Source organism: Lycium ferocissimum, unplaced genomic scaffold (genome assembly GCF_029784015.1).
Source record: "Lycium ferocissimum isolate CSIRO_LF1 unplaced genomic scaffold, AGI_CSIRO_Lferr_CH_V1 ctg7261, whole genome shotgun sequence".
NCBI classification, from domain to species: domain Eukaryota; kingdom Viridiplantae; phylum Streptophyta; class Magnoliopsida; order Solanales; family Solanaceae; genus Lycium; species Lycium ferocissimum.
Genome location: NW_026726698.1, coordinates 39,591 through 64,749, shown reverse-complemented (window position 1 = coordinate 64,749; position 25,159 = coordinate 39,591). Strand labels below are relative to the sequence as shown.

The 25,159-nt window shown below is 33.7% G+C and overlaps 1 protein-coding gene across 1 annotated transcript; it reads left to right on the top strand.

Moving 5' to 3' along the window:
* Positions 1–1,454: 1,454 nt before the first annotated feature.
* Positions 1,455–2,839, top strand: LOC132045616 (protein ACCELERATED CELL DEATH 6-like; the record flags this gene model as incomplete). The annotated part of the gene is made up of 2 exons (XM_059436199.1): positions 1,455–2,002; positions 2,107–2,839. Coding segments are annotated over 2 exons (1,148 nt in total), but the record flags the coding sequence as incomplete, so codon positions are not given.
* Between the last annotated feature and the right edge of the window lie 22,320 nt (positions 2,840–25,159).

Sequence of the window (25,159 nt, the reverse complement as noted above, 5' to 3'; positions counted from 1 at the left end):
TTCCCTTTATTCAAGGGTTTCCACGTAAAATCTTGGTGTCATTATTCTTTTGCATTTTATTCTTGCTAATTTAACCATAAGTTAGTGTTCCGCGTTTATCACTAATACCGTGAATATTATTTTTGCGGGTCTATTTTATTCCCAACAATTAGTCCGTGCCAAAAAGAATGACCTCTTTCTATATTTGGAAGCACTTTATTTTTATGCAATGATTTATAACCACACAAAATATCGTGACTCATTTAGGACCACAAGTTTAAAGTCTTCTCTTCTTTCTTAAACCCCATGCCCAGTCAAATGGGTTCACATAAATTGAAACAGAGGGAGTATTATTTTTCTTCAAGATCTTTTAACATATGAGTATATTAGTACATGTTTTCACTTATTAACATTAAAATGTAATTCATTATTCATTTTATTTAACTCAACTTAGTTATTCAATTTTGTAGGTTCAAACAATATCTAATTATCTGTGGTTCAACAAAGAAGTAATTCGAATAGGTTGAGCGTTCATCAATTTCAACTTGTAACTTTTTAACTTAGAATTTTCTGTTACTCATTACACTGCTTTTTAATACTATTTATATCGTATAAACTACTTGCGTGAGACACACCACGTGCAACGCACGTGTCCAGAAACTAGTTATTTAAATACGTGTGTGGCGATTAACATGGGATTTGAAAAAGAGAAAGACAAGCTCAAAATGTGATGAATAGCGAGATCTAAAAGGCTTCAATGTTATTAAACCATACAAACACGTTAGTTTTAGCAAACTTTACTCTTAAGGCTATGTAATTATGAAATTTTAATTGCTTACGAATTAAGATTAACATCAAAGAAAAATGATTCAGGAAATAAAAGAAGATAAAGCAGAGTTACAAGCATGAAAACTTTCAGTAACAATGTTGCCATGAGTATAAAAACAATGTGATAAAAATAATCTTTGGCAGCTTCTGCCTCTAGATATTGAGACACAATTTTATCCACATCAAATATGATAATAAACTATTTATATGGTTACCAAAAAAAAAATATTGGGCCTATTTCATGATACTAAATTATAGTAGTAGAAAATGTTTTCTAGCCAAAAGTTGAATAAATAAAACTATACAGTTTCATGAATGTTTGTAGAAAAATAACAAAAACAAAAATGAACGTAAAGTTACCAAACGAACGAAGATAAATGTTTAAGGACTTTGTATACATTCCAAGTCCTATTGAGGAAGGGTTTTGATTAATACTATTTCATCAAAACGTGAGTTAAATTCCTACTATTCAAAAAGAAATACATTTAGAGATTATTAATTAAGAGTATAGAAGTCTTTCAATATTTAAAGGATATTTTCTTCAACCAACATTTATATTCATGCATATAATAATATAGGTAGGTAGGTAGATAGATAGATTGATTGATTTAGATATAGATGATATGATTAATATTTGACACATTCAGAGAGTGCAGTGTGCGTGAAATCACTATGGCAATGGAATAAATCACTATGCGAGGAACCAGACAAATGGGGTTGGAATTCGCTGCACTATGCTGTTAAACTAGAATTGATAGAAGTAGTTTCTGATATGCTCGAATGGAAGAATTCCTTAGCCTACCTTCCAGCAGGCAGCGAAAATGACTGGACGACGACAATTCACATTGCAGCCAATGAAGGTGATGTAAACATGATAAATGAGCTATTAAAACACTGTCCAGATTGCTGGGAAATGCTTAACAGCAGGGGCCAGAATTTTCTTCATGTTGCCATATTGAGCCATCAAAAAAGTTTAGTTAGATCCTTCTTACTAGGAAAACTTAAAAGGTGGCATATTATCCTTGCTGACGAGAAAGATAATGATGGCAACACTCCTCTTCATTTGCTTGCTGCCTCTCATCGGAGCCTTGTGCCTTCTCTAAGAAACCATCCCAGTGCAAAGAAGATGTCATTTAACAAAGAAAACCAGACACCGCTTGACGTGGCATTTTTGCGCACCGGGACAACAAATACGGTAAGCACCAGGTTGTACATATATTTGATAGAGGTAGAAGATAGCTACTGAACTTACATGCTCTTCCAATATTTATAAACTCAACTGGCTAGTAATGAAAACAGGTTAATTATCGGAATTTCAAGCAGAGGCTCGGCAATGGTCGATTTGGACGACGTGACTTCGAGATAAAATATACGAACATGCAGAAGCAACAGAGGGAGAACAGATATAATGATGAAAACTTGAAAGACAGATTGCAAGACCTTATGAATGCAACTAAAGTAGGTCTAGTAATGGCCACACTGCTAGTGACGGTCACCTTCGCAGCAGGCTTTACATTGCCAGGAGGCTTTGACAGTGATCCTGGCCCTAATAAAGGGATGGCAATTCTGACAAAGAAAAGAGAGTTCCGTGAATTTATTGTTTCAGATGCCATCGCCTTCGCATGCTCGGCTGGCGCTATATATTGCTACTTCTTCATCTCAGCATTTGCATCAACAAGGGAATTAAAATATCTCCTTCGGCTTAATGCGATCGCAAGTATATTGCAGTCAGTGGCCATACCAGCAGTTGTATATGCATTTGTAACTGGCATGCACTCTACTTTAGCACATTCACATGGTCTCGCCGTTACCGTCTACGCCATTGGTTGCATATTTTCTCTCTTGGCTAATACTCTTTGGATTTGTCTCATAGTTGAAAAGATAGGCAACAAAGAGTAGAGTGATAGACATGAATGCTACTTGTTTTACACTATCAATTTATATAATTTAAACTTGTGCCAAATTACTTGGCTGTTTAAATAATTATTGACTGCTTAGGGTGGTGCAGAATTAATACTTGGACGATAGTCCTGGTTGTGGATTGTTCTAATCTGCTCTTCCCAATTTTTATTCGGTTTGATCGTCTCTCATTATTTCTAATGAGCATTTATTGTTGGGAAAATAACACTCTATGTCAACCCGAAATGGCCCATTTTCTAATATTACCCGAAATGGTTATACATTATTATACACTATTAAACAAGGTTTATACGTTGTCTACGATGCGTGTATAATGTCGTATATCGTGTGTATAAAAAATTTTGCAAAAAAAAAAGTTGGCGGATGTAAATTTAAAATATAGCTACGTGGATGTAATATTTTATGCTGAATTTTATATCATTGAAATTATCCCTTTATGTTTTTATGTGAATTGAATTCACTATCTCTTAGTTGTTGAGTCTCTCTCCTCTATTCTAATTAAAAAGAAAAATAATAATCCATCCAAGGATGTGATCTACCAATCACTAGAGTTAGTGAAAATCATACGTGCGTTCACATCTGTCTAAGTTTGGGTAGCAAGAGTTGCCTTCAGTACATGTGAGCGTGAGAGGTGGTAGTATCAATTATAATCTATATATAATATAAAAGTGGAAAGAATGTAAACAATTGATGTGACCTCTCAGTAAACCTCCATTGCTATTTATCTTTTATATCCTTTTTTTTTTTTGTGGCATTTTTACCTTATTTTTTAAACTTAAAAATTTGCAGAAAATTAAAGAAATTAAAATTACTCTATCAATAAATCTATAATTATCCACATTCATTGCTCAATTAAAAGGAAAAGGCTTACTTCATCAAATGTAATGTCGTACCCACAATGTTATGCCATACCCACGTCCCTACTCCTATATTAAATCCCATTACTGTGTCAAATTTAACATCATATCCATAAATGGGTACATTAAAGTTTCAGTTTTTAACCTTTGGTTACCTATTTTTATAGACATTCTAAAGTTACAGACTCATAGCAAATATAAATGGCACCCACAAGTTCTCTTCAAACAAAATTTATCCACCATGGTCGAAATGGAGAAATATGGCATACATTCTCTTATTTATCTTGGGATCATTTTGTGACAATGAAATTTAGAAAGAGGCCATTTTGGAGGGATTTGTAAATAGAGAAGGCTTTGATATGGAATCCAATATTTTTTAGTGTCATTTCTTGAATTTATCAGTATCAGTAATAGAAAGACAATTGTAGCTTCTTTTAAATGTTTATTTTTGATTATTTTTGCAGCAATTGGAAGAAGTTAAATTAGCTGTGAAAGCCAATTTTTTGGGTTTTGTTGAATCAATCTGTGCAATGGTTAAGAAAGTAAGTATCTAATATTTTTTTTACGTTACCTCTTTCTTCTCCCCCGTAACCTCATCATTATTGCTATTTACTTTTTCTCCATAAATTCTTCAAGGTTAATTATTTCTTGTCCATAAATCCTTCAAGGTTAGTTATTCTTTGCCAATTCCAAAATCTAAAAAAAAAATACCCAAGAGGTAAAAACTCCTTGCTAGCCTTTTCTTTTAATTTGATTTATCTTTTATCGTGCAAAATGGTGCTGATAAAGTAATGCTTTGGGTTGCTTCATGCGTTATTGACAAATTTTTAAAATCTCTTTTCAATAATTTGTAGTGATTCAATTATCGGGCTTTGCTGATTTTCTGGTTGTTTCCATGACCGTGCATTTGTTTTGTGTCATTTGTAGGTAACGTGTCTATTTTTTTTTTTCAATCTATTTTTTATGTTGCAAACGGATGCAGATCGACTTTAAAAATCTCATTGAAAACGACAGATTGCTAGGATGAAAATTTTATTTGTGTATGCTCTCCATGGTAGATTTGAAGCAGAAGCAAATAATTGACTTTTATAGTTTGAGTTGAGTAATTCGATAATTCATGATTACATTTTTGTACAAACAAATAATTAATTACAAAGGCTTATTGTATCAACCAAAGCCTTTCAGAGGCATTGAGGGGAATAAGAAGATTTTTCTAAGATTCTAAATGTGATTGTTAGTCTAACCATTTCTTGGATGTGAGCAGCAATGGTGTTGTCACAAGAATGAGGATATGAGCACAGAGCGTAAATCAGTTGAAGTTACGATGGGTATTTGATCACCTTGCTGACTGGAAGAGAAAAACTTCTGAATTTTTTTAATTTGTATCAGGGAATTTGTTAAGGAATTGGTAGCAATTTTAATGTATTTAAGGAGTATCATGTATGTTTCTGTAAATCTTATTTTTGTTAAACTATTTTACGTAAAGGGCTATATATCATTTAGTTTTAATTTCATTTCTTTTTTATCTTTCATATTATAGATGTTTTCTTTTGTGTGGAATTAGTATATGAAATATGTATTATATTTTTTATTTTCAAAATTAAATTTTCTATGCATTTTAAATTGAAAATTTATCTCCTCTATCTTGATTAAATTTGCAAAGCAAAAGATCATTTCTTAAATTTATTGAATTTTTTATGACCGCGCAAAGCGCGGCCAAGTTTACTAGTAAACTAAATATGCTCAAGTTAGGCCGAACGCTACCGTTATTAAAAGAACATAATAATTTTAGTAACACTTGAAAGAATTTCATTTCTCCCTTCAGATTTGATTATGTAGGAGCTCTATAATTTGGATATCGAATCACAACACACCAAAAATTATTGTTGATATCAGAGGACTCCATTGAAGCAATAGGTATATAGATTTTTGCACCTATTTTTTGGCAAAAAAATGAAGAACTTTTCTAACTGAAGGATGAAGTTGAAAGATCAATATCGTCAGTTAATTGGATAAAAGAAATTGATCAGTTGCCTAAATTGCCTTTTATAATCTCAAATTGAACCAGGATATTAAAGTTTATATTTAAAGCACTCTTTTTGTAATACAAATGTATTGGAAAAGATTACAAGTTTCTTTAATGAAGATAAAAATGACTTTGAACAAGACTCAATCTTCTCTTTGAAGGTCAAATACTGTTTTTGGTGGAAAGTGCATAACATTTATCATGTTTCCTTAACAACTCAAGCAAGTAAGAATGGCGTAAGGATAAAACGTATATTCTTTTCCACTTCCACAATGAAAATAGGGAATTGAATTTTTCAACCAGAACTTCAAAACAAAAAACCTTTGATCCAAAAATTTAGTTACTGAACTTGTTCTCGAAGATGGAATCGCACTTGTTTATGGATTGAATGATATTCAAGTCACGGAAGTGGTTGAATTATCAACGGTGTGAAAGGAATGACCATAAATCTCAAGAATGTGAATAAAATGCTCCTCTACAGTTTGTGGTCCCATATTCTGAGTATGCCATGAGTGAATATTGCCGCGATAACGGAATGCACACATATCAGGTGGTAGCATATCTGCAAATATCATTATTATTACGCTGACCACCAGGTTATGAGGCATAACCTTTTTTTTTTCCTGGGAATGTTCTCTATTTACCTTCACACCTCTTAGAAAGTGGCTAAGCAACTAAACCAGAAAAGTGCATGTAGCTTGACCACCTTACTCTCCATTAAAACACAAGGTGGAGATGGATAGGCCTATATTTCTACCAATGTATCCCATTACTACGTAAATTCTTACAATGTTTTTATTCATTCATTGCATGTTAAGTTGTTTATCCTTTTCACCTTATGCCTTGTATTATGTAATCTTTTACCAGATTTTTTGTTTTGAAGAATCCGGGCAAATTAAATACATCCACGTCATCAGAAATTGGTACCTCCAGATAAATGAAAGATCCGTGCAACATAGTTGCCATACTCAGGGCTTCGGTCTAGTGGTGAGAGCAAACTTGTTATGCATGGGATAGGCGCAAGTACGGACAAAATCCTAACAGTTAAAGTGGAAAATGATAGAAGAGCGGGCCCATTATTCATCGAGTCTCAAACTGTGTGTCACTAGTCCTCGGGGATTTTGTGGTTATAAGAAAACATGATTGCCAGCCAAAAGACAGCAATTATATCTAGTAAAAGAATGTTGTATACCTATCTATGACACCATTATGCAGAAAGGCACTAAGAAAGTTCTACAGAGATATCACTTTCCTTCCAAGATACCCCACAAGACCTATGTATGTAAAAAGTAAAACAAAATTTGTGAGTCAAATTACTACAAACATCTATACAAAATTTGTGAGTCAAATTACTACAAACATCTATAACACAGCAAAAAGAAATTTGATTAGATTAAATGGAAGTTGACAGAAAAACAATTGAATTCAAGAAAAGTAATTGTGAACACTCAAATATGGAGTCTTTAAAATCACTTCAGAAACTAAATCAGTTGTCAGTTTTGCCCTTAACTTTCAAAGTTTCATATGCCAATCAGTGGAAATTTTTGACAGAATTTGCCCCACGCAATGTTCATGGCATAATCATCAAGTTAACATTTATACATACTTTTTTTTTCTTTTTCTCTGTTTCACTTTCTGTTTTAAGAAAACTTTTCATTAATAAACTCGAGGGATTAAACGTAGGTAGGTTATAGGTAACTTATTCTAGGTATTGGCATCTCGGGGACTTTCTCCGCCTCCTTTTATCGAAACTACTGGCGCACGGAAGGAGCTTCGACTAATCAAATGAGAATCAAGAAACAAAACTATGACCGTGATATCGTCATGAAAATGCTCTATCCTTTTCAGGTCCACGTATCTCATTTCTCTTTTCTTCGCTGCTTCCTGAAGGGCAGCTTTTATAAGTTTTCTAGCAATGCCCTGCACAAATTTGTAAATGTTAGCTTTGGCTCAAACCTTATAGTTGTGTTAAAAGATTCATTTAATACATACAAATAATGTATCAAGAACCCAGTAAGTAAAAATAATTGTGGTGCAAAACCCATAAACTATAAATCCCGGCTCCGCCTCTGAATTCGGTAAAATATCAATCGCTATTTCTTGAAGTAGATAGCCATGTAGAAAATAAAACTTACATGCACAACTGCATAATGGAATATGCAAAGAATCAACTAAATAGTGTTGATGTCTAGTGAACCACATTACGCAAGTACAAGCATACACGTGGGCACTGGATGCCCGTTGAATCAAGAACCACCAAAAAAAAAAAAAAAAAAAAAAAGGGGCTTTCCAAATACTGCAATAATTTAGACCTCAAAAATTTCTCTGTAGGAATTATTGTGATTAGATCCCAAAAGTTAACCATAACGGCGACAACCCCTACGTTTCAACATGAATGAAACAGTCCCATAATTTTCAACAATTACAAAAAAATGCCTCACTGCAAAGGTTACTTATGTTTAGAAAATATAGAGAACCTATAATACCTTTATTTTTATTTTTTTGCTTAATATTGGCATGAGATGAGTTTAAGTGGAGTAACATGGTTAGTGAGGATTCATATAGCGGACCCCAACTTGTTTGGGCTGAAGCGTATTTATTGTTGTTGATGTTTTAGATTAAAAGAAAGGGAGCAACTAGTGGCGGAGCCACACATAGAACCGAGGTTCGAACCCCCTCGGCGACATATTTTTTTTCTGAGTTAAAATTATTTTTTATGTATATATATAGTAGATGTTGAACCCTTAATTGCGTGTGTTTCTTTTTATATTTTGAGCATAAATGGCGGGTTAAAACTTTTGGGGCAACACGGACCGAGAGGATCAAGATGGAAAGGTTTTCCGAGTTTGCATTAATATTGGCAAAAGATAAAAAAATAGGGAGTAAATTTCATTAACGCAACAACTTAAGTTTCACTTGTACCCAGGGATGAAGTGACCTCCAGTAGTCAAACTATTTGTAACGACAGCGGACACCTTAAAATTATGACTATAATATGTATTATTTCTGATAAGTAAATCAAAATAGTAGATATTTAATCCTTAATCTCAAGGCCTCTTTGTAAGCATAGGCATTAATGTCAAATAATGCCTACCACCACTTCCTTTTCTCTTTCGGTAAAACCAAAAGCAAGAAAGTGATATCGCTTCCCTTTTCTCTCCTCCCCTTTCTTTTATTTGTGTAGTCTCTGTTTCTTTTTCCCTTTCTTACAATCTAAAACATATTTAAATGCCATCAATCTAAGGTTTAATCATGAAAGTGGCTTGTTAAACTTATTAACTTAGTTTTAATTTTATATATTTCTTGTTTTGTCGCACGTTTTAAAAATAAAATATAAACATAGGTAAATATCTCAAGCACACTAAAAAGCATATTCATTAAAGACATCCGCACTCCTTGCTGACAAACAGAGAACTTACAGATGATACAACACTGTGTTCTCCAAATTTCATGTATCAAATTACAAATAAAGGTTATGTTACTCATGAAATAGATATAGGTAAGCATATCTCTTAAGTCATATCTTTTTCTTCCTATTTTTATTTACTTTTCTCTATATATTTTTTAATTTGTCTTATTTTAAAAAATTTACCTTCATAATATATACACTTCTCTCCATAACTTCGACACTTAATATTGTCCATAAATCTTATTTCTTAAATCTCCATAATTTTATATTTAATGTTATTCTTTTCATGCATTTTATCTTCATAACCCCCAAATTTTAATATGTAAGTTATGATTGGTGTTCTTTCATTTATGCCTATATAAATAATTCAGAGAATTGAGTTTGTCTTTTAATTTTTGGACATGGATATTATATTTCATAATCCAGGATCAGAAGTTAAGAGAGACATATCAAGATGACACCTAAATTATGAGGGATGGTGATGTCAAGCTGTTTATGGAGCGGCAGCCAATGAAAAATTCGAAGTGGTCAAGGTGGAGAAAAAACGTAAAAGTAATTAATTCAATTTTTTATGGATGGAATGTTTCTTCCCCTTCGCTTTTAGGAGTGATATCCTCAAAACAAAATATTACATTATTTTCTATTTATTAAAATTCATTAGTGTTTGACATTAATGATTTCATTGAATTTGGATAGTTGGCTGGATTATACAATATCAGTTGATTATAATGTAGTATTACTCCTAAAAATTTATTTAGACCAAGGGCATTCATAATAAGGAATTAAGAATATCAATATGATGTAATACAGAATAAAAAATATGCTTAAAATCTAATACTACTCTATATTAAATTCGATAAGTTCCTCATGTTATTAATATTTGATAGAACTGACACTTCTAACACGACAAAGTAGATAAAAGAAAATCTAATTAAAAACCAAAAGTTAGAGGCGATATTTGAGATAGATGTAAGCGGGACGTCATACGTAATAACAAATGATAAAGCAGTGAAAAGTCAAAGTCAATTAACAACAATAACATGTGACAAGAAGTATAGAACAAAGAGAAAAAAAAAAGGAAATAGAGGAATTCACGAATTGACTAAATGTATTGATCAATGATTGTGGTTTAGTGGACTAAATGTATTGATCAATGATTGTACTCCATTCTTAATCAAAGTCTCGAGTTCGAACCCCTTTGGGTACGAAGTCACCATTGTTAGGGAGTGCTTCACCCCAGTGTGGAACTACCCGGCACGAATCTAGATTAGTCAGGCTCCAATGAGGATACCGAATACCGGATGGGAAACCAAAATTAGAAAAAAGAAAAAAAAAAAGAAGAAGACTAAATGTATTGAAAATCTTTTGGTATACTTGTTATATATCTCTTTTTTTTTTCTTTACAAAGAGGAAATGAAATAGAAATATTGAGTATAAGTTTAAGGGACAATTTTAGTATCAATTCGAAGCCCTTATAAATTGTTTGTTAATACAATTCTCTCACCGATCGTCAATGCATTTAAAAATATATAATTAAGAAGGGATAATTAATCAAATCTGTATCTTTCAAAGATATTAACTAATGAGAGATAATTGCAATGCGTTATTTGCACAGTGTTATCATATATCTATGAGCATAATATAAATAACAACGAAATATCCTTCGAGAACTTTACAAAACTACAAAAAGGTTGGCAATTCTTTATTTCATTTGAATTTACTTTTGTGTTTTATCTCTTCATGTGTTTTGCTTCCTTAATTTTTTTTTCTTCGCAAACATTATTATTTGTTATTTTTATTTTTAGAACTACAAAAGTTGTCTCTTCTATATTGGAAAAATTTATAAATAAAATAAGAAATCGCGCGAAGCGCGGATTAGTTACCTAGTGAATTAAGATGCTAATGGTATGTAAATAACTAAACTTTCTTTCCCATTGGACCCCGCGTGCGTAGAAGAGAGCATATTTTCCAAACTCAATTACGTGCTCCGCTATCTTATCTGCATTGTCCCTTGTTTCTTCATGGTTCTTTCGTTTACTTGACATTATTAGGAGACTTGGCTGTGTCCAAATTTTAAGACTCGAACGATGGAGAAATAAAGATTCCATTGACAAGGAAGATATATGGAAGAATTATCACCACTCCTTTTTTTTTTTTTTTTTGTAATTAATCTTCGTACATCTTGTTTGATTTATGATATTTGACTCGACGACTTTTCTTAGTCTACTAATTCTAACATTACTTGTTCATGCTTGAACGTTAAAATTTACAAAGACGGAGTTTCTTTTGTTCAAATGGTTTAGAGAATATAATGTTTGTAAGAAGCAAGCCAAACTTGGTAATCAAATTGCCCTTACTACAAGTTGTATATTTTGGAAGTTGTTACTACAAGTTAAATAAAATAAATTTTCAATTGTTAGTCACTACACTACTATTGTTATATACTCCCAATATGTTTCACTTTAAACTCCACTTCTTTATTTATACTTGTTCCAAAAGAATCTTAACAAGACACTTTTACAGCCAAGCAAATGCGACGATATATTTAACATTACAAGTTTAGAAAGTCCTATAGCCTCATAAATAGTATGACTTGTTTAAGATCATAAATTCTAGACATCTTCCACTTTTTAAAAAACTTATTGTCTTGTCAAACTATACACCGAGCAAACTAAAACAAAGGAAGTAATATATTGTTAGTCCATAAAATAAAACATTATACAATTTCTTCAGTCGAGTTTAATTTTTATTGATTGCTTACAAGTGTCTTAATCTAATTCGTTCCTCCTGTTTCATTACACAAAAATTCTCCATTCTAAGCAGCTACCCCCCGTTGTCTTATTAGCTGAATGAATTGTCCCTTTCTTCTTTCGTTTAGTTGACATGAGTAGGAGACTTGTTGAGTCAAGATATCTACTACACTAATACATTTTTTTTTTTTTTTTTGCCCCGCATATTCCATTTTTTATCCAGTAATAAATCAAATATCTACTAATAAAAATATATGCACTAAATAATCTTTTAACCTTAGTTTTATAATCTAGAAATTATAGTTCAAGTATAATTTGTACTCAAACCAAAGACACTTAAACGTATGTTCACACTGGTCCTTTGCACTGCCAAGAGAGCATTTTTCTTTATTATACTCTGTCCGCAAATTTGCCAATAGAAAAGTACTACGCATCTTCCATGATCTTTCTTGACAGTAAGCAAGAATGTAAACCCTTTTGTCCAAATTTTAAGACTGCAACGATCGATAAGAAAAAATAATTCCAGATAAAATGTGAGATAATTAATTTCACGTTTAATTGAAATTTTAATTCCAATGTAAGCAATCGCGAGATATTTATACCTCAATTATAGTAGTGTTATTTTTGTACCACACTTCGTACAGTCGTTTGATTACAAGGATATACAGGAGATAAATAATCTTTAGTTACAAGGATAAGAGATAACGAATAATAATATTGGGATAAAATTGAGATTATTTAATCCTGCATTTAATAAGATTACTTTTGATTCTTGTATAAGTAATTCCGAGATTGTTTATACCATAATCATGGATCCGTGGTATTAATTTCATATCACACTCTATGTGGGATAATATCTCAGATTAATAATCATGGTATAAAATTACAAAATGGCGCCTTTTCCTTTCTTAATTATTTTGCAAGTTGAATATTACAGAACTAAGAGCTACGAGAAAGATATTAAAAAGATACGGAATCTATATTTCCTTGTATTTTACATTTTTTAATTGTTACAAATTTTTAATTACATGGTAATATAATTTGTATAACACAACGTCTTCTTTCCTGGAAAGTTTCCTGCCTTGGTTGCATTAAATGATGTTCACCCTGGTCTTTTACACTGCCAATCGGATCCGTAATTATTTTAGAACGTTTGATTGAGATTTCGATTTCAGTGTAAGTAATCCCGGGATATATATACCAGAATTGCGGTAGTAAGTATTACTTTTATACTACACTCAAAGTGAGAACAATCCTAGGATTACTAATTCTGGAATAGAACAATTAAAATGACATATTTACTCTACTCCAAAGCTCTTTTAAGAAAATCATGGTTAAGTTGAAATAAATGTTTATTCAATTTTATTTAGGCATAAAATGTAAACATGTCACGACTCTTCAGGGTCGAGTTTAATGTTAACTTACCGAGCACCTCTTATCATGCTTCTCATAGTTATAACTAGATGGGCCACGAAAGTTAACTCTTGAATGTTATAATACATGAGTCTACACAAGTTAAATGCACATCTATATGATCATCATCAACTATGCATGCTACCCCTAAAATGATATACAAAAATATGAGCTGAACATGACTACATACATCTTCGAGCCTCTACATAGTTAAAGACGGAACGAGGACCCCACCGTGGCCAAATAGGTAGAATAATACCATAGGCTTGAGTCAAGATATCTACTACACTAATACATTTTTTTTTTTTTTTTAGTATGAGCTCGCATATTACACATTTTATGGATGAAGATTATGTTATCCATAAGAACATATATATATGATAATAAATCGGTTAATATATGCACTAAATAATCCCTCGAAACCATGAGTTAAACATGTCGAAATTATATAAAGGACGTATAATATATGGGTATTACAAACCAAAAGACCCTTAACCAAAAATGAGTGTAAAAGCAAAAGGACGATTTAAGAAAACGTTTTCGGGTGATCGACCAATCCAAATCGGTATGATGAGTTTGGAATTTTGGAAAACTCCTTAATGTTGTAGATAATTGAAATATATTTCCAACCATAGGTCGTGGGTTACATCTTCCATAAGGAGATATGGATGTTTTAAGGCGAGAATGTTAAAAACCCGAGCCCAAGGGGTCGTGCCCATTACACACCTTTTTAAGTATCGATAATTTTCAAAAAACACCCAGAAAATTCTGAGAAAAAGAGAGAGAGCCTAGAGAGAAAAACCAATTTTGACCAAAATAATTGAAATTTTAATTCGTACATCGTTGCCTTCAAGCAAAAATCAACCAAGAAGAAGATACGTGGTGGCTGCACTCAATTATAAGATAAGTGTTATTTTCATTGTTAACAAGTTTATTCGAGTTTTAGCGGATTAGAACGGAGGGAATAGTGTGATAAATAATTTGTTGGTGTTGTTACATGAATTTAGGCTTGAAGAGAAATTTGGATAAAATATATGTATTTATTTTGTAGGATATTGAAGATGTTGTTATCGATTTGTTGGTATTAATTTCGGCTTACACGGAAATAAAGTTATTAATTAGTCGTATCGCTTTTGGTTGGTTGAGAAAATGGGAAAAACGAGTGGGCTGTTTATGGCATATGTTGGTTGGTAATAATGTTATTACTATTGGTATTGTTGTTGATGTTGTTGGTTATTGAATTGGAATTAAATATAAAAATGGCGCCTTTTCCTTTCTTAATTTATTTGAAGGACTAAGACAAGCGTGAATAATGACTAGAACCTCTTAAATGTAGACTTGCTAGCTTGAGAAAGATAGCTAAAAATAACGGATGTAAAGTTTATCCTTTCCTTGTATTTTGTCATGTCTTAGATGTAAGTTACAAATGATATGATAATTACTCCATGGTAATATAATTTGTATAACATTCATTCACTTCTTCTTTCCATTCCTAATATAGTTTCTGCCTTGTGTCTTTTGTATGATTGGATAATAGATGTTGCATAAAGAGTTTTGTTCTAAATGATTCTATGTTGAATAAATGTCCCTAACTTTCATAAATGGGCTCGTGTTTGACATGTATTTTATAACGTTTGATGCCGTAACTTTCATGGGCGGGCTCGGATTGGTTTGATACATGTCTACGATCCTAAGATTCTCTTTAACGCGGTCCTATGGCATTTAGGGATATATATACCAGATTTGTCTCTAGCTCCAAAGTCTTAAAAGATGGTTTATATGCATATGGTTTCTCAAATAAAAAAGGATTACTTTTTTCAAATCCCGAAGGACACGTATTCGTGCAAACTCCACATTGTTCACCGACCCTCGCTGTGTTATATGTATATGTATATAATGATATGATGATAAATGTTTGATTCCATTTTAGAAACGAAACACGTCATGTACATGTATATTATGATGCACCAAGTCCCTCACAGAGGGCGGACACGTTATATATATATGTATCCTATGATTTTAACTTACCGAGCACCACGTTATACATGCATAAGACTACTTAATTATGTCATTAAGTCCCTTAACGATATGATGTTAACATGATTTATGTTTCAAAGGCAAGCCTTTAACTCTTTGTTAAAAATTTCGGTACGAACTGTTCTAATACTTATATATATATATATTATTGGCGAGCTCCATTCCTTGGGAGTGTTCTTGGGGTCGGAATCTATGATGGTATCTTGATTTATGCTAGAGACTTTGCGGGCGAGTCACGTATATAACGTGAAGCGGCTGCGAGATACACACAAACTCCGTATGATTACGATTTTACTTGAAGCGAGAAAAGCGAGAATCTATGCACTCGTTTCATGATTTAAAGTCCGGAAGATTAAGAGTATCACGGGAATCGGCACAAAAGTTCGCTTGGCCATGTAAGAGTCGGGTGCCCATCATGCCCTATCAAGTTGGGGTGTGACAAAGCGCTCCTGAGAAGTCGTTGATGAAGCACCTAAGGATCCAATCCGTCTCCCTACCTACCTGCGGCCATGAACGCAGCGTCCCGGCAAAAGGACGTCGATACGAATAATGTCACAGTATATAAGGCATGAATAACAACATAATAAAGATATGGAAAGTAACATGAGATAAGAGAGATAACACATCACCTCTTACATGTCATACAAGCAGTTTCTTTTAAAAAAAAAAATATTATATATATATATATATATATATATATATATATATTACACACCCTCGATCTATATATCATATCATCCCGCGTCGGGTTACATCATAATGCGCATGCGTGCACCGCAATAGCACGGATGCGTGATACATATATACACATATATATATATATACACACATATATATATATACATATATATATATATATATATATATATATATATATATATATATATATATGTACACCTGGCGTGGTGTGAGAAAATGCATAGATACATACATATATATATATATATACACATAGATATACGTATACACACACACACACACACACACACACATATATATATATATATATATATATATATATAAAGCATGCATGAGAGCCCAAATGAAACGTTACTACTCTATCAGAGTGACGTTAGGTCGATAAACCTGCGATTTCTATTATGGAATCATCATCATCGCTATGTCTCACCTTGAAAGAACAATTATTATAAGATGAGACCAACAACAATGAATAAAATCAATAATCATGGAACAAGCTCAATAATATCACCAGAATGTCAAGAGCTACAAGCTTTGGTATGTTTAGAAATGGAATCATTATCATTATCATCATTGTCATAGGGAACTTTTATCAACAATACCATAGGAACCTTGAGAATTATGAGTTTCTAGCAATTTTAGGAAATAGGACATTATAGATATCATGTATGGGTTCATAATAAGGGAATCATGCCTTTAGAATGAAAGGGTTAGCCTTAACATACCTCGTCATCTCCTTAACTGCTCAACGCCTATCTTCCCGAGCTCGTAAATCTACATTCAAGATGATTCGCACTCCGGGTAAGTCATTGAAATGCTTATGTGGTCAAACTAAATTAATAAATGAGCTAACGAAAATTGGGCAGCATTTCCCCTTATATCTTCTATTTCCTCCAACTCAAAAACAACTCTCAAAACCACAATAAAAACATCAACAATTCCATAATCAAAAGATTACATTCCAATTATACTCAATCCAATCCCAAACTTCTTTTCATAAACAATCCATAACAACAACTTCAATACAACCCCTTATACACTTGTATACCATACCTCTTCAAGATCATTATTACCCCTCATAACAAGATTATATTCATAACATGCTAACAATTATAGCTCAAGTTAATTTACAACTCAAATATCATCAATTCATAGTTGAACTTTTCCCCATAACTCTTTTCACTTTCTAAGACATGCTAAACCTTCAAATCAACTTAATATAAGAGATAAGATGAAGAACATACCTTGTATCTAAAGAATTTCAACTCACACAACTTGCTCCAAGACTTAATCCCCACAACTCCAAGTGAAAGCAAGAACATCCAACTTCCATAAGTTAACTTAATATTCAAGGTTGGTCTTTCTTGATTTTGATTTGTAGTATTTATGGATGTTAAGGGAAGCTTAGAGAGACATTAGGGATTTATTTTTTGGGTGAAAATGAGGCCCAAATGGTGGAAACCTCTATTTATAAGCTTAGGAAAAAAATTCCATCGACTTCAAATTTTTGGAAATTTCGGGCAAAGTACGGGTTATTGTTCATCCCGTACTTCAAAGTATGGGTTACTGTTCATCCCGTACTTGGAGGTAAAAATTTTCAAATTTCTGAAAATTTTAGGTAAGGTACGTTCAAAATGTACGGGACGTACATTTTTGTAAGGGCCGTACTTCTCAGAATTGCAATCTGTTAGTTGCATTGGAAAGAATACTCGCCGAACTTCAATTTACATAGGTTATGCATGGATTCCGTCCCACCAATAAATTGACTGAATATCATGATACATCTTTGTCGTTCCTAGATGAACAGAATAACGGGAACAGTGGGCTTCCCCCAAGATCTGGCGACGTAACCCTGCAATATGAGGAACACATAATCTGCCTCGATATCCAAGAACTCCATTTGTAGAGATATCAAATGGTGACTTTTTCTTATGAGGATATGTATCTCTATAATGAACTAACATGGAATCCTCATACTGGCGCTCTTTCACCTCAACTACTAAAGATGAGATAGCTGAATCCTGGATAGTGACTCCTGTATCGCCCGAGTCCAATAATCGAACTCCCAGGATAGCTAACTGATGAAGCTCCCGAGCTAACTTCCTTTTCTCTGGCTGAACATCATATAAACTACCCGTGTATTTTGCGGCCAAGAGCAGCAGCTACCATATTCGCCTTTCCAGGATGATATAAGATACTAACGTCATAATCTTTCAATAACTCCAAGCATCGCCTTTGCCACAAATTCAACTCCTTCTGCTTGAAAATATACTAGAGGATCTTATGGTCTGTATAAATATCAACATGAATGCCATACAAGTAATGTCTCCACATCTTCAGTTCATGAATTACCGCAGCCAACACTAGATCATGGGTTGGGTAGTCTTTCTCATATTTCCGCAACTGTCATGAAGCGTAAGCAATAACCTTTCCATGCTGTATCAACACACAATCTAGTCCAACGCCTGAGGCATCACAATAAATAGCATAGCCTTCCGATCCTTCTAGAAGTGTCAGAACAAGGGCCAAAGTAAATCTATTCTTCAGCTCCTGAAAATTGCGCTCGCAAGCATCCGTCCATTGAAATTTAGTTGACTTCTGAGTCAACTTCGTCAGTGGTGTAGAAATAGAAGAAAACCCTTCTACAAATCTTCTGTAATAACCTGCCAAACCTAGAAAACTATGAACTTAATAGGTATCGTAGGTCTCGGCCAAGTCTTCACAGCTTTAATCTTTTGGGTATCCGCCTGAATACCATCAACTGAAATAATGTGCCCCAGAAATGTCACAGAATTCAACCAGAACTCACATTTTGAGAACTTTGCATATAACTTCTGAGCCTAAAGAACTCTAAGGATAGCACGTAAATGGTTTGCATGCTCTGCCTCTGATCGTGAGTATACCAGAATATCATCGATAAACAAAATCACTAACAAATCTAGGAAAGGCCTGAATACACTGTTCATTAAGTCCATGAATATTGCCAGTGCATTAGTCAATCCGAACGACATTACCCGAAACTCGAAATGACCATATCTAGTTTTGAAGGCCGTCTTCGGAATGTCTTTCTCTCTGACTCTCACCTGGTTATACCCGAATCTTAAGTCTATATTTGAGAATCATTTGTCACCCCGTAACTGATCAAATAAATTATCAATTCTTGGAAGTGTTACACCCTATTTTAACCGGGGTCAAAATAGTTTACAACATCCGGGTAATTCCGGGGTTATTTAAAGTTAAGAGTCGCCACCTAATTATTTATGGTGAATTAGGGCACCTAAGGTAATTAAAGTTATTATCTAAAGTTGAGTTATGTTTAAAATCTGCGAAACCAAAAGATCTAGGTAAGGGTTCATCTAACCTAGAGGGAAGGTATTAGGCATCCTCTAAGTTCCATCAATAATGGTTAATCCGACCAGACTTATGATTAGTTAGGCTTAAGTGTAAATATAGTATTTTAAATACTTAAGAAAATATCTTGAAAGTATCGCTAAAGTTATAAATAGAAGTAGAATGTTGTTTAAAGTAAAACTTGTAGAAAATAGTGATTGCATAAAAAGAGTTTGATTATAAATAAAACAAAAGAAGCGGAGTGAGTAATGTTTATATGTATTCGGAATATGAATTACGCCAACTAGCAAATTAAACTGTATTTGTAAAGTTATTGTGAGTTAATGTTTTAACGAAGATATATTTCAAGTGTTTTAAGATAGTAAGAGAAAATCTTGATTCTTTTAGCTTAAAACATATATAAGTCATGCTAGTTTTAAAAAAAAAATCAATTGTTCTAGAAATAAAGATTATAAGCATTATAAATCATTTTGATGTAAAAAGAAAAAATAAAGCTTGTAGGGTTAATTGATGGTTCGACTACCCATTATTAAACTAAACCCTTTATGTCATCAAGGTCTACCTAAACTAACAAACAAACACTAAAATGTTAGTCATATAATACACATTAAATGCATACAAACATAAAAATAGCTAAGTGGATAAGTTGGGCTCAGCCCACTTTCTTGAATCGTTCATGGATCGGATCGACTTTCTTTTTTTTGCGACGGGCTCTGACTCGGGAAGAATTTCGTTGGGCTTTTAGCCCAACACCGAATGCGGGGGATGACGAGTCCTCTCGAACTCGTATACGATGTTCATGCACAAACGAAACAAAAGGATTAGTAGATGATCAGCAAATGAAGTTAAAACATATTAAATATAACCCAACCCAAATCAGTAATTTATGTATATACTGTGTATATTTAGATATGTTTCATGTATACACATTCATAAGGATGCATATGTCTAAAGTATATCTATCCTATGCACACATATACATAACAGGGCGTATTTGCTCACACAATAACATACAAGATTCGAACAAAAATGCATTTTTAACACCCAGTGTAGATATAATCCAGGCAAACATACTTGCAATTTTGAGCACATACAAGACCGAATGAAAACATGCTGTTGTTTGAGAACAAATGCAACACCTAAAATACCATAACTTTGAGCAAAGATAAGTAACAACAGATATGGCTTTTGTTAGAAGGATGACGAACTAGATGAAACCAAACCCATTAATTTGAGCAGGTTGAAGTTTACACGAAAAACGAACTAAACTCTAGCTACGGACTAAATTTAAACGAATGGAAAACGAGAAGAGGAAGGTGATTAAAATCTTTGGATGTATACAAAGTTTATTTAAGAAGAATGCATTGTCTCATGCTATTATGCTAAACATGGAATATTCATAGGGGAGAAAAAGAAGAAGGGACGGAAACAAGCAAGCATGGCAATTCAAACGTAACGAGAGATGACCAACTATCCCACAAAACATGCTTATAGAACCAATTTTCGGTATCATCGGACCACTTTTTAACGGATAGGACACACTTGCCTTTCCAGATAATATGCAACATGTCAAATGCTAAGGCGAGATTTGAGGGTCTTCAAACACATAATATGAGCATTTGGTATAGTCCACGAATGTATACGGACGACAAACAATCTTTCAAATTCTCTTAGCGAATGAACATGTAAGCCAAGTGATTCGGGTCTTGATAATTTAAGGAAAACGAGTCCCGCTTGCGTAAAATAGTTTCATACGGTGCATTTAAGGTAACATGCAAGGACTTTAAGAAGAAAGAAACATGTAGGCAGTACGGGTAATCAAAATAAAAAAAAGGAAGAACATCATATCTGAATTGAACACATTATACGAGCATGGTCTTGTGAATGGCCAAGTAAACTAGACTCAACTAGGGCTAAAACGGGACCGAACTGACTAATGACTTTAAGAGATACACCAAACTACCTTTTATTTACTTGAACGGAAGGGTAAAAAAATAACAAAGGAACATATTACGGTATTTGTCTATAATGCGAACAATTACAGTCCAGATTCAAATAAAACGACAAAGTAGAGATTAAAGAGAATGTTTTGAAAATATGCTCATTTATTCATTTGTAAATAGCAAAGTAAAGCATACTAATCAAGAGCATTCGATCACGTCTCGAATTTGCTTAAACATGATGAAGGCGAATTAAAATAGCTTATGGCTAAATGAGACAATGAAAACTACATCATATAAGCATTTAAGCACATACTAGTGACATATTGGACTAGGCAAAAGGATCAGCACTGGCTACATAGAACACACTACATGATGGTTAAATTATATCGAGTGTGTGAACATTCAATATACTCAGTGCACTACATACGGACGAACATGCTAATAAAACTTAAAATTAGCGGAACTTTATTAATGAACAGACATTCTAGTTAATCGCTAAGCCGGAAACTAAACCACATTAAAACATGAATATCATTCAAATGAGATAACGGATAACATCTTCAAACATATGATGTAATACTCAAACTAAACAGCTTATAAGCAAACAATGCTTAAACAAATTGATTTCTGAAAGACACGTAACGAGTTGACCAATTACTTAAACATATAGCAAATGACTAAACTAGAGGAATTAGACAAATGTCGTAGTACTTAACAACTTCCAGGGATTGATGTATATCGAATGTATACACCATTGTATATCCTGTGTATGTTTGACTTTAAACGATCTTGAGTCAAAATTCAACCTAAGCATCCAAATTACGAACATACGCCTTTGAATTCATTTAGCAATTAATATCCTATCCCAACGGCTCCCAAACATCAAACAAATAACATGGCGATAACGAAAAATATATAACTACAAAATATAGCAGAATAAGCTGAAAAGTTTAACCAAACAGAAACTAAAGACTATAAATAGTAAACGTAGCGAGGTTTACCTTTTTTGTGTGCAATGAACTGAGGCGTCGAGGTCTCGGACTTATACTCGAACTCGAACGAAACCGAACCCGATTAAAGTAATTAAAGTTTTAAAAGAAAAAAAAATTAAAGTAGAGTAATTGTTGATGATAGGGCAATCTTTTTGTGATTAAAACTTGTATTTTTGCGAGGGATTTTGTTCCGGATGCCTCAAACCTTGAAAGATCCTCCAACCTTCTAAAATATCCCCCCTTTAACGATTCAACTTCCGATCCATTTATAGGGTTTTGTTTGTATTAAAGTAAAGAGAGGAGCGTATGAGAGAGAGAGCGCGGGGGAACAGGGAGAAGGAGATGGAGGGGACAGAGGGACAAGTGGGAGAGAGCGTGGGAGAGAGAGAGATGAGAGAGAGAGAGAGAGATAGAGGGGCGGGGCGGGGCCGGTTCAGGGAAGAGAGAGAGGAGAGAGGAGAGAGGGGCGGGTGAGGGAAAAGAAAGAAAGAGAGGAGGGTTAGGGAAAAATAGGGGATTGGCTGGACCGGGTACAAATTAAATTGGGCTCAATTGGGATTTAATATGTGGAGTTGAGGAAATATGGATTGAAAATGTGGGTTAGGTATTAAAATGTGGGTTGTTTATTTGGGTAGGAAAATAATACATATTTGTATTTTGGGCCATTAATTTGGCTGAAAATTGTTGATCCTTCCTCCCCTTATTTAATTATTCTTGGGTTTCTAATTTAATAACTAGTACAATATATACTATGTGAAGACAATTAATAATTAATATGTAGAAAATAAGGATTTAACAAAGTGTTGTCTTGTAAACGATTCCAAACCCGAAAAAAATGAAACGATGACGAATATTTAAAAATTTGTGATAAAGTAATGCTCGTGATGTTGAAAATAAAAGTAACGATATTAATAGTAGTAGTAATAAAAATAGTGAAAAATAAAGTATTTAGCTCACAAAATTTTAGAAACCCGAGTAAATTAAATAAAGGAGGGACAAAATTGGGTGTCAACAGATGCCTCTTCGACCGGAGATGATGTAAGAATCTTCGGGTGAAGAAGTTGACTTAGTAGCCAATTTTGTTCCGACCAATCAAATATGAATTTGTAAGAAAGTACGGTTTAGGAGAATTGGTGGAAAATATTATGAGGACCGAAGGAATTATGGAAAATTATGGCCGAACCTCAGTTTCAAGTTGCCTACATATCTCGGGTTGCACGAGAATCAGGCCATGTGTAGTTCGAGAGTTTTTTGTGGATTTATAACTGTGCGGGGGTTGTAGACAGATGACAAGAATGTTCGAGAATGGAACATATGTTTATAGCCTCCTAATTAGAAATGTGGCGCGCAACACACCTTTAAGTAGGACTCTACTAGACACGATGTAAATTCTCCAAAAATGCCCCAGTGTTGAGTTATGGAAACGCTGGGGATGTAGAAGGAATGTAAGATTGTGAAAAGAGTTGATTGAAATAGAGTATTAGTAGGGAATATGAAAGAAAAATTGACCTACGTGGCACGTGTTTGTGGACGTAGGCGGAGTTGAGTTCGAGAGTAGATCCGTGACCTTTGCTTGTGAGTTTGATATTCCTCTTCAAATTTGCCCCGAGTTCCTTGCGTAAGATAAAGTTCCACGTTGTGCTATGTCTCGTAGGTTGTACTTTCTCAAAGACTGAAATTCATGTCAAAATTAGTAATAAAGTGGAAAGTATAAAATTATAAAGAGTGTAACATGATAGTAAATATGAGTGTGAGAATGAGGATGAAGCCGTGTGGCTTATAATGAGGCAAATGTGGCCAAATGTTGTCTCCGGTTGTCTTCGGGGACTTGAATGAATGCACGATGTTTATGCCGAATATCTCCATTGTATTTGAAGACTTTAATGATAATAAGTCTCTCCCGGACTCGATGATAAATGATATCTCGCGGGAATTTAAAGTAAAATTGTTAAAGTAGGTAAAGTGAATGGTAAAGTAAAGTAAAGTAAAGTACTCGATGAAAGTAAAAGTCTGCCGTTGTCTTGCTTGTAGCCAGTGATGTCTTGTCTTCGGAGCCTTGATGATAGTTCCCGTAAAATTCAAGGTAAAGTTGTTAAAGTTGGTAAAGTGAATGATAAAGTAGAGAGTAAAGTCATAGTGTAGCCGTCCGGCTTATACGCATGTGGAACGATGCCCCGTTGTCTTCGAGACTGATGATGATCCCCCGAGGTCTTCGGAGACTTAATGATGATCCCTCTAATGATGCCCCTGTCTTTGAGACTTAATGATGATCTCCTCTCCTATTGCAAAGTTCGGAGACTTAATGTTGGGGTCAAAGTAAATCGAGAGAGGTAAAGTGAATGATAAAGTAGGTTAAAGTTCAACGATGATAAGAATGTGAGACTTAATGAAACGATCCCTCCGGTTGTCTTCGCAGACTTAATTGTCGATTCCCCGCAAAGTTCGCAGTAAATGGTTAAAATGGTAAAGTGAATGATAAAGAGTAATTGATAAAATGTATGGAGAGGAAGTGATAATAGTAGCAGCCATGATGTCGATAGTATCGTGATAAGCCAAACTAGCGACACGTAATCCCGATTTAATTCATCTTCCATCTCGGTAACCTACAAAACAAAGATATAATTGTTAATAAAGTCATAAAGTTATTGTAATAAAGAATGAAAGAGAGATAAAGTTGGAAATAAAGCCGTTTGGCTTTTAAGGCGAGGCTTCTCGGCCATGATTGATGGACTTGACTCTGATCTCGCGATTTTAATTCCCGCACTCAAAGAAAAAATTCTTAGTTTGGGAGGGGAAGTTGATTCGTGTTGACTCGAAGCTTGACGTTGTTGGCACTCCATTCGTCTTGTTTGTTTGGATCTTGTGATCTCCGTTCAAGCCTCGGTGATGAACGATAGGCGTGAAACAATTGAAAGAAAGTATTTCATTTGAAAGGTAGGTATGTAAGTATATGTA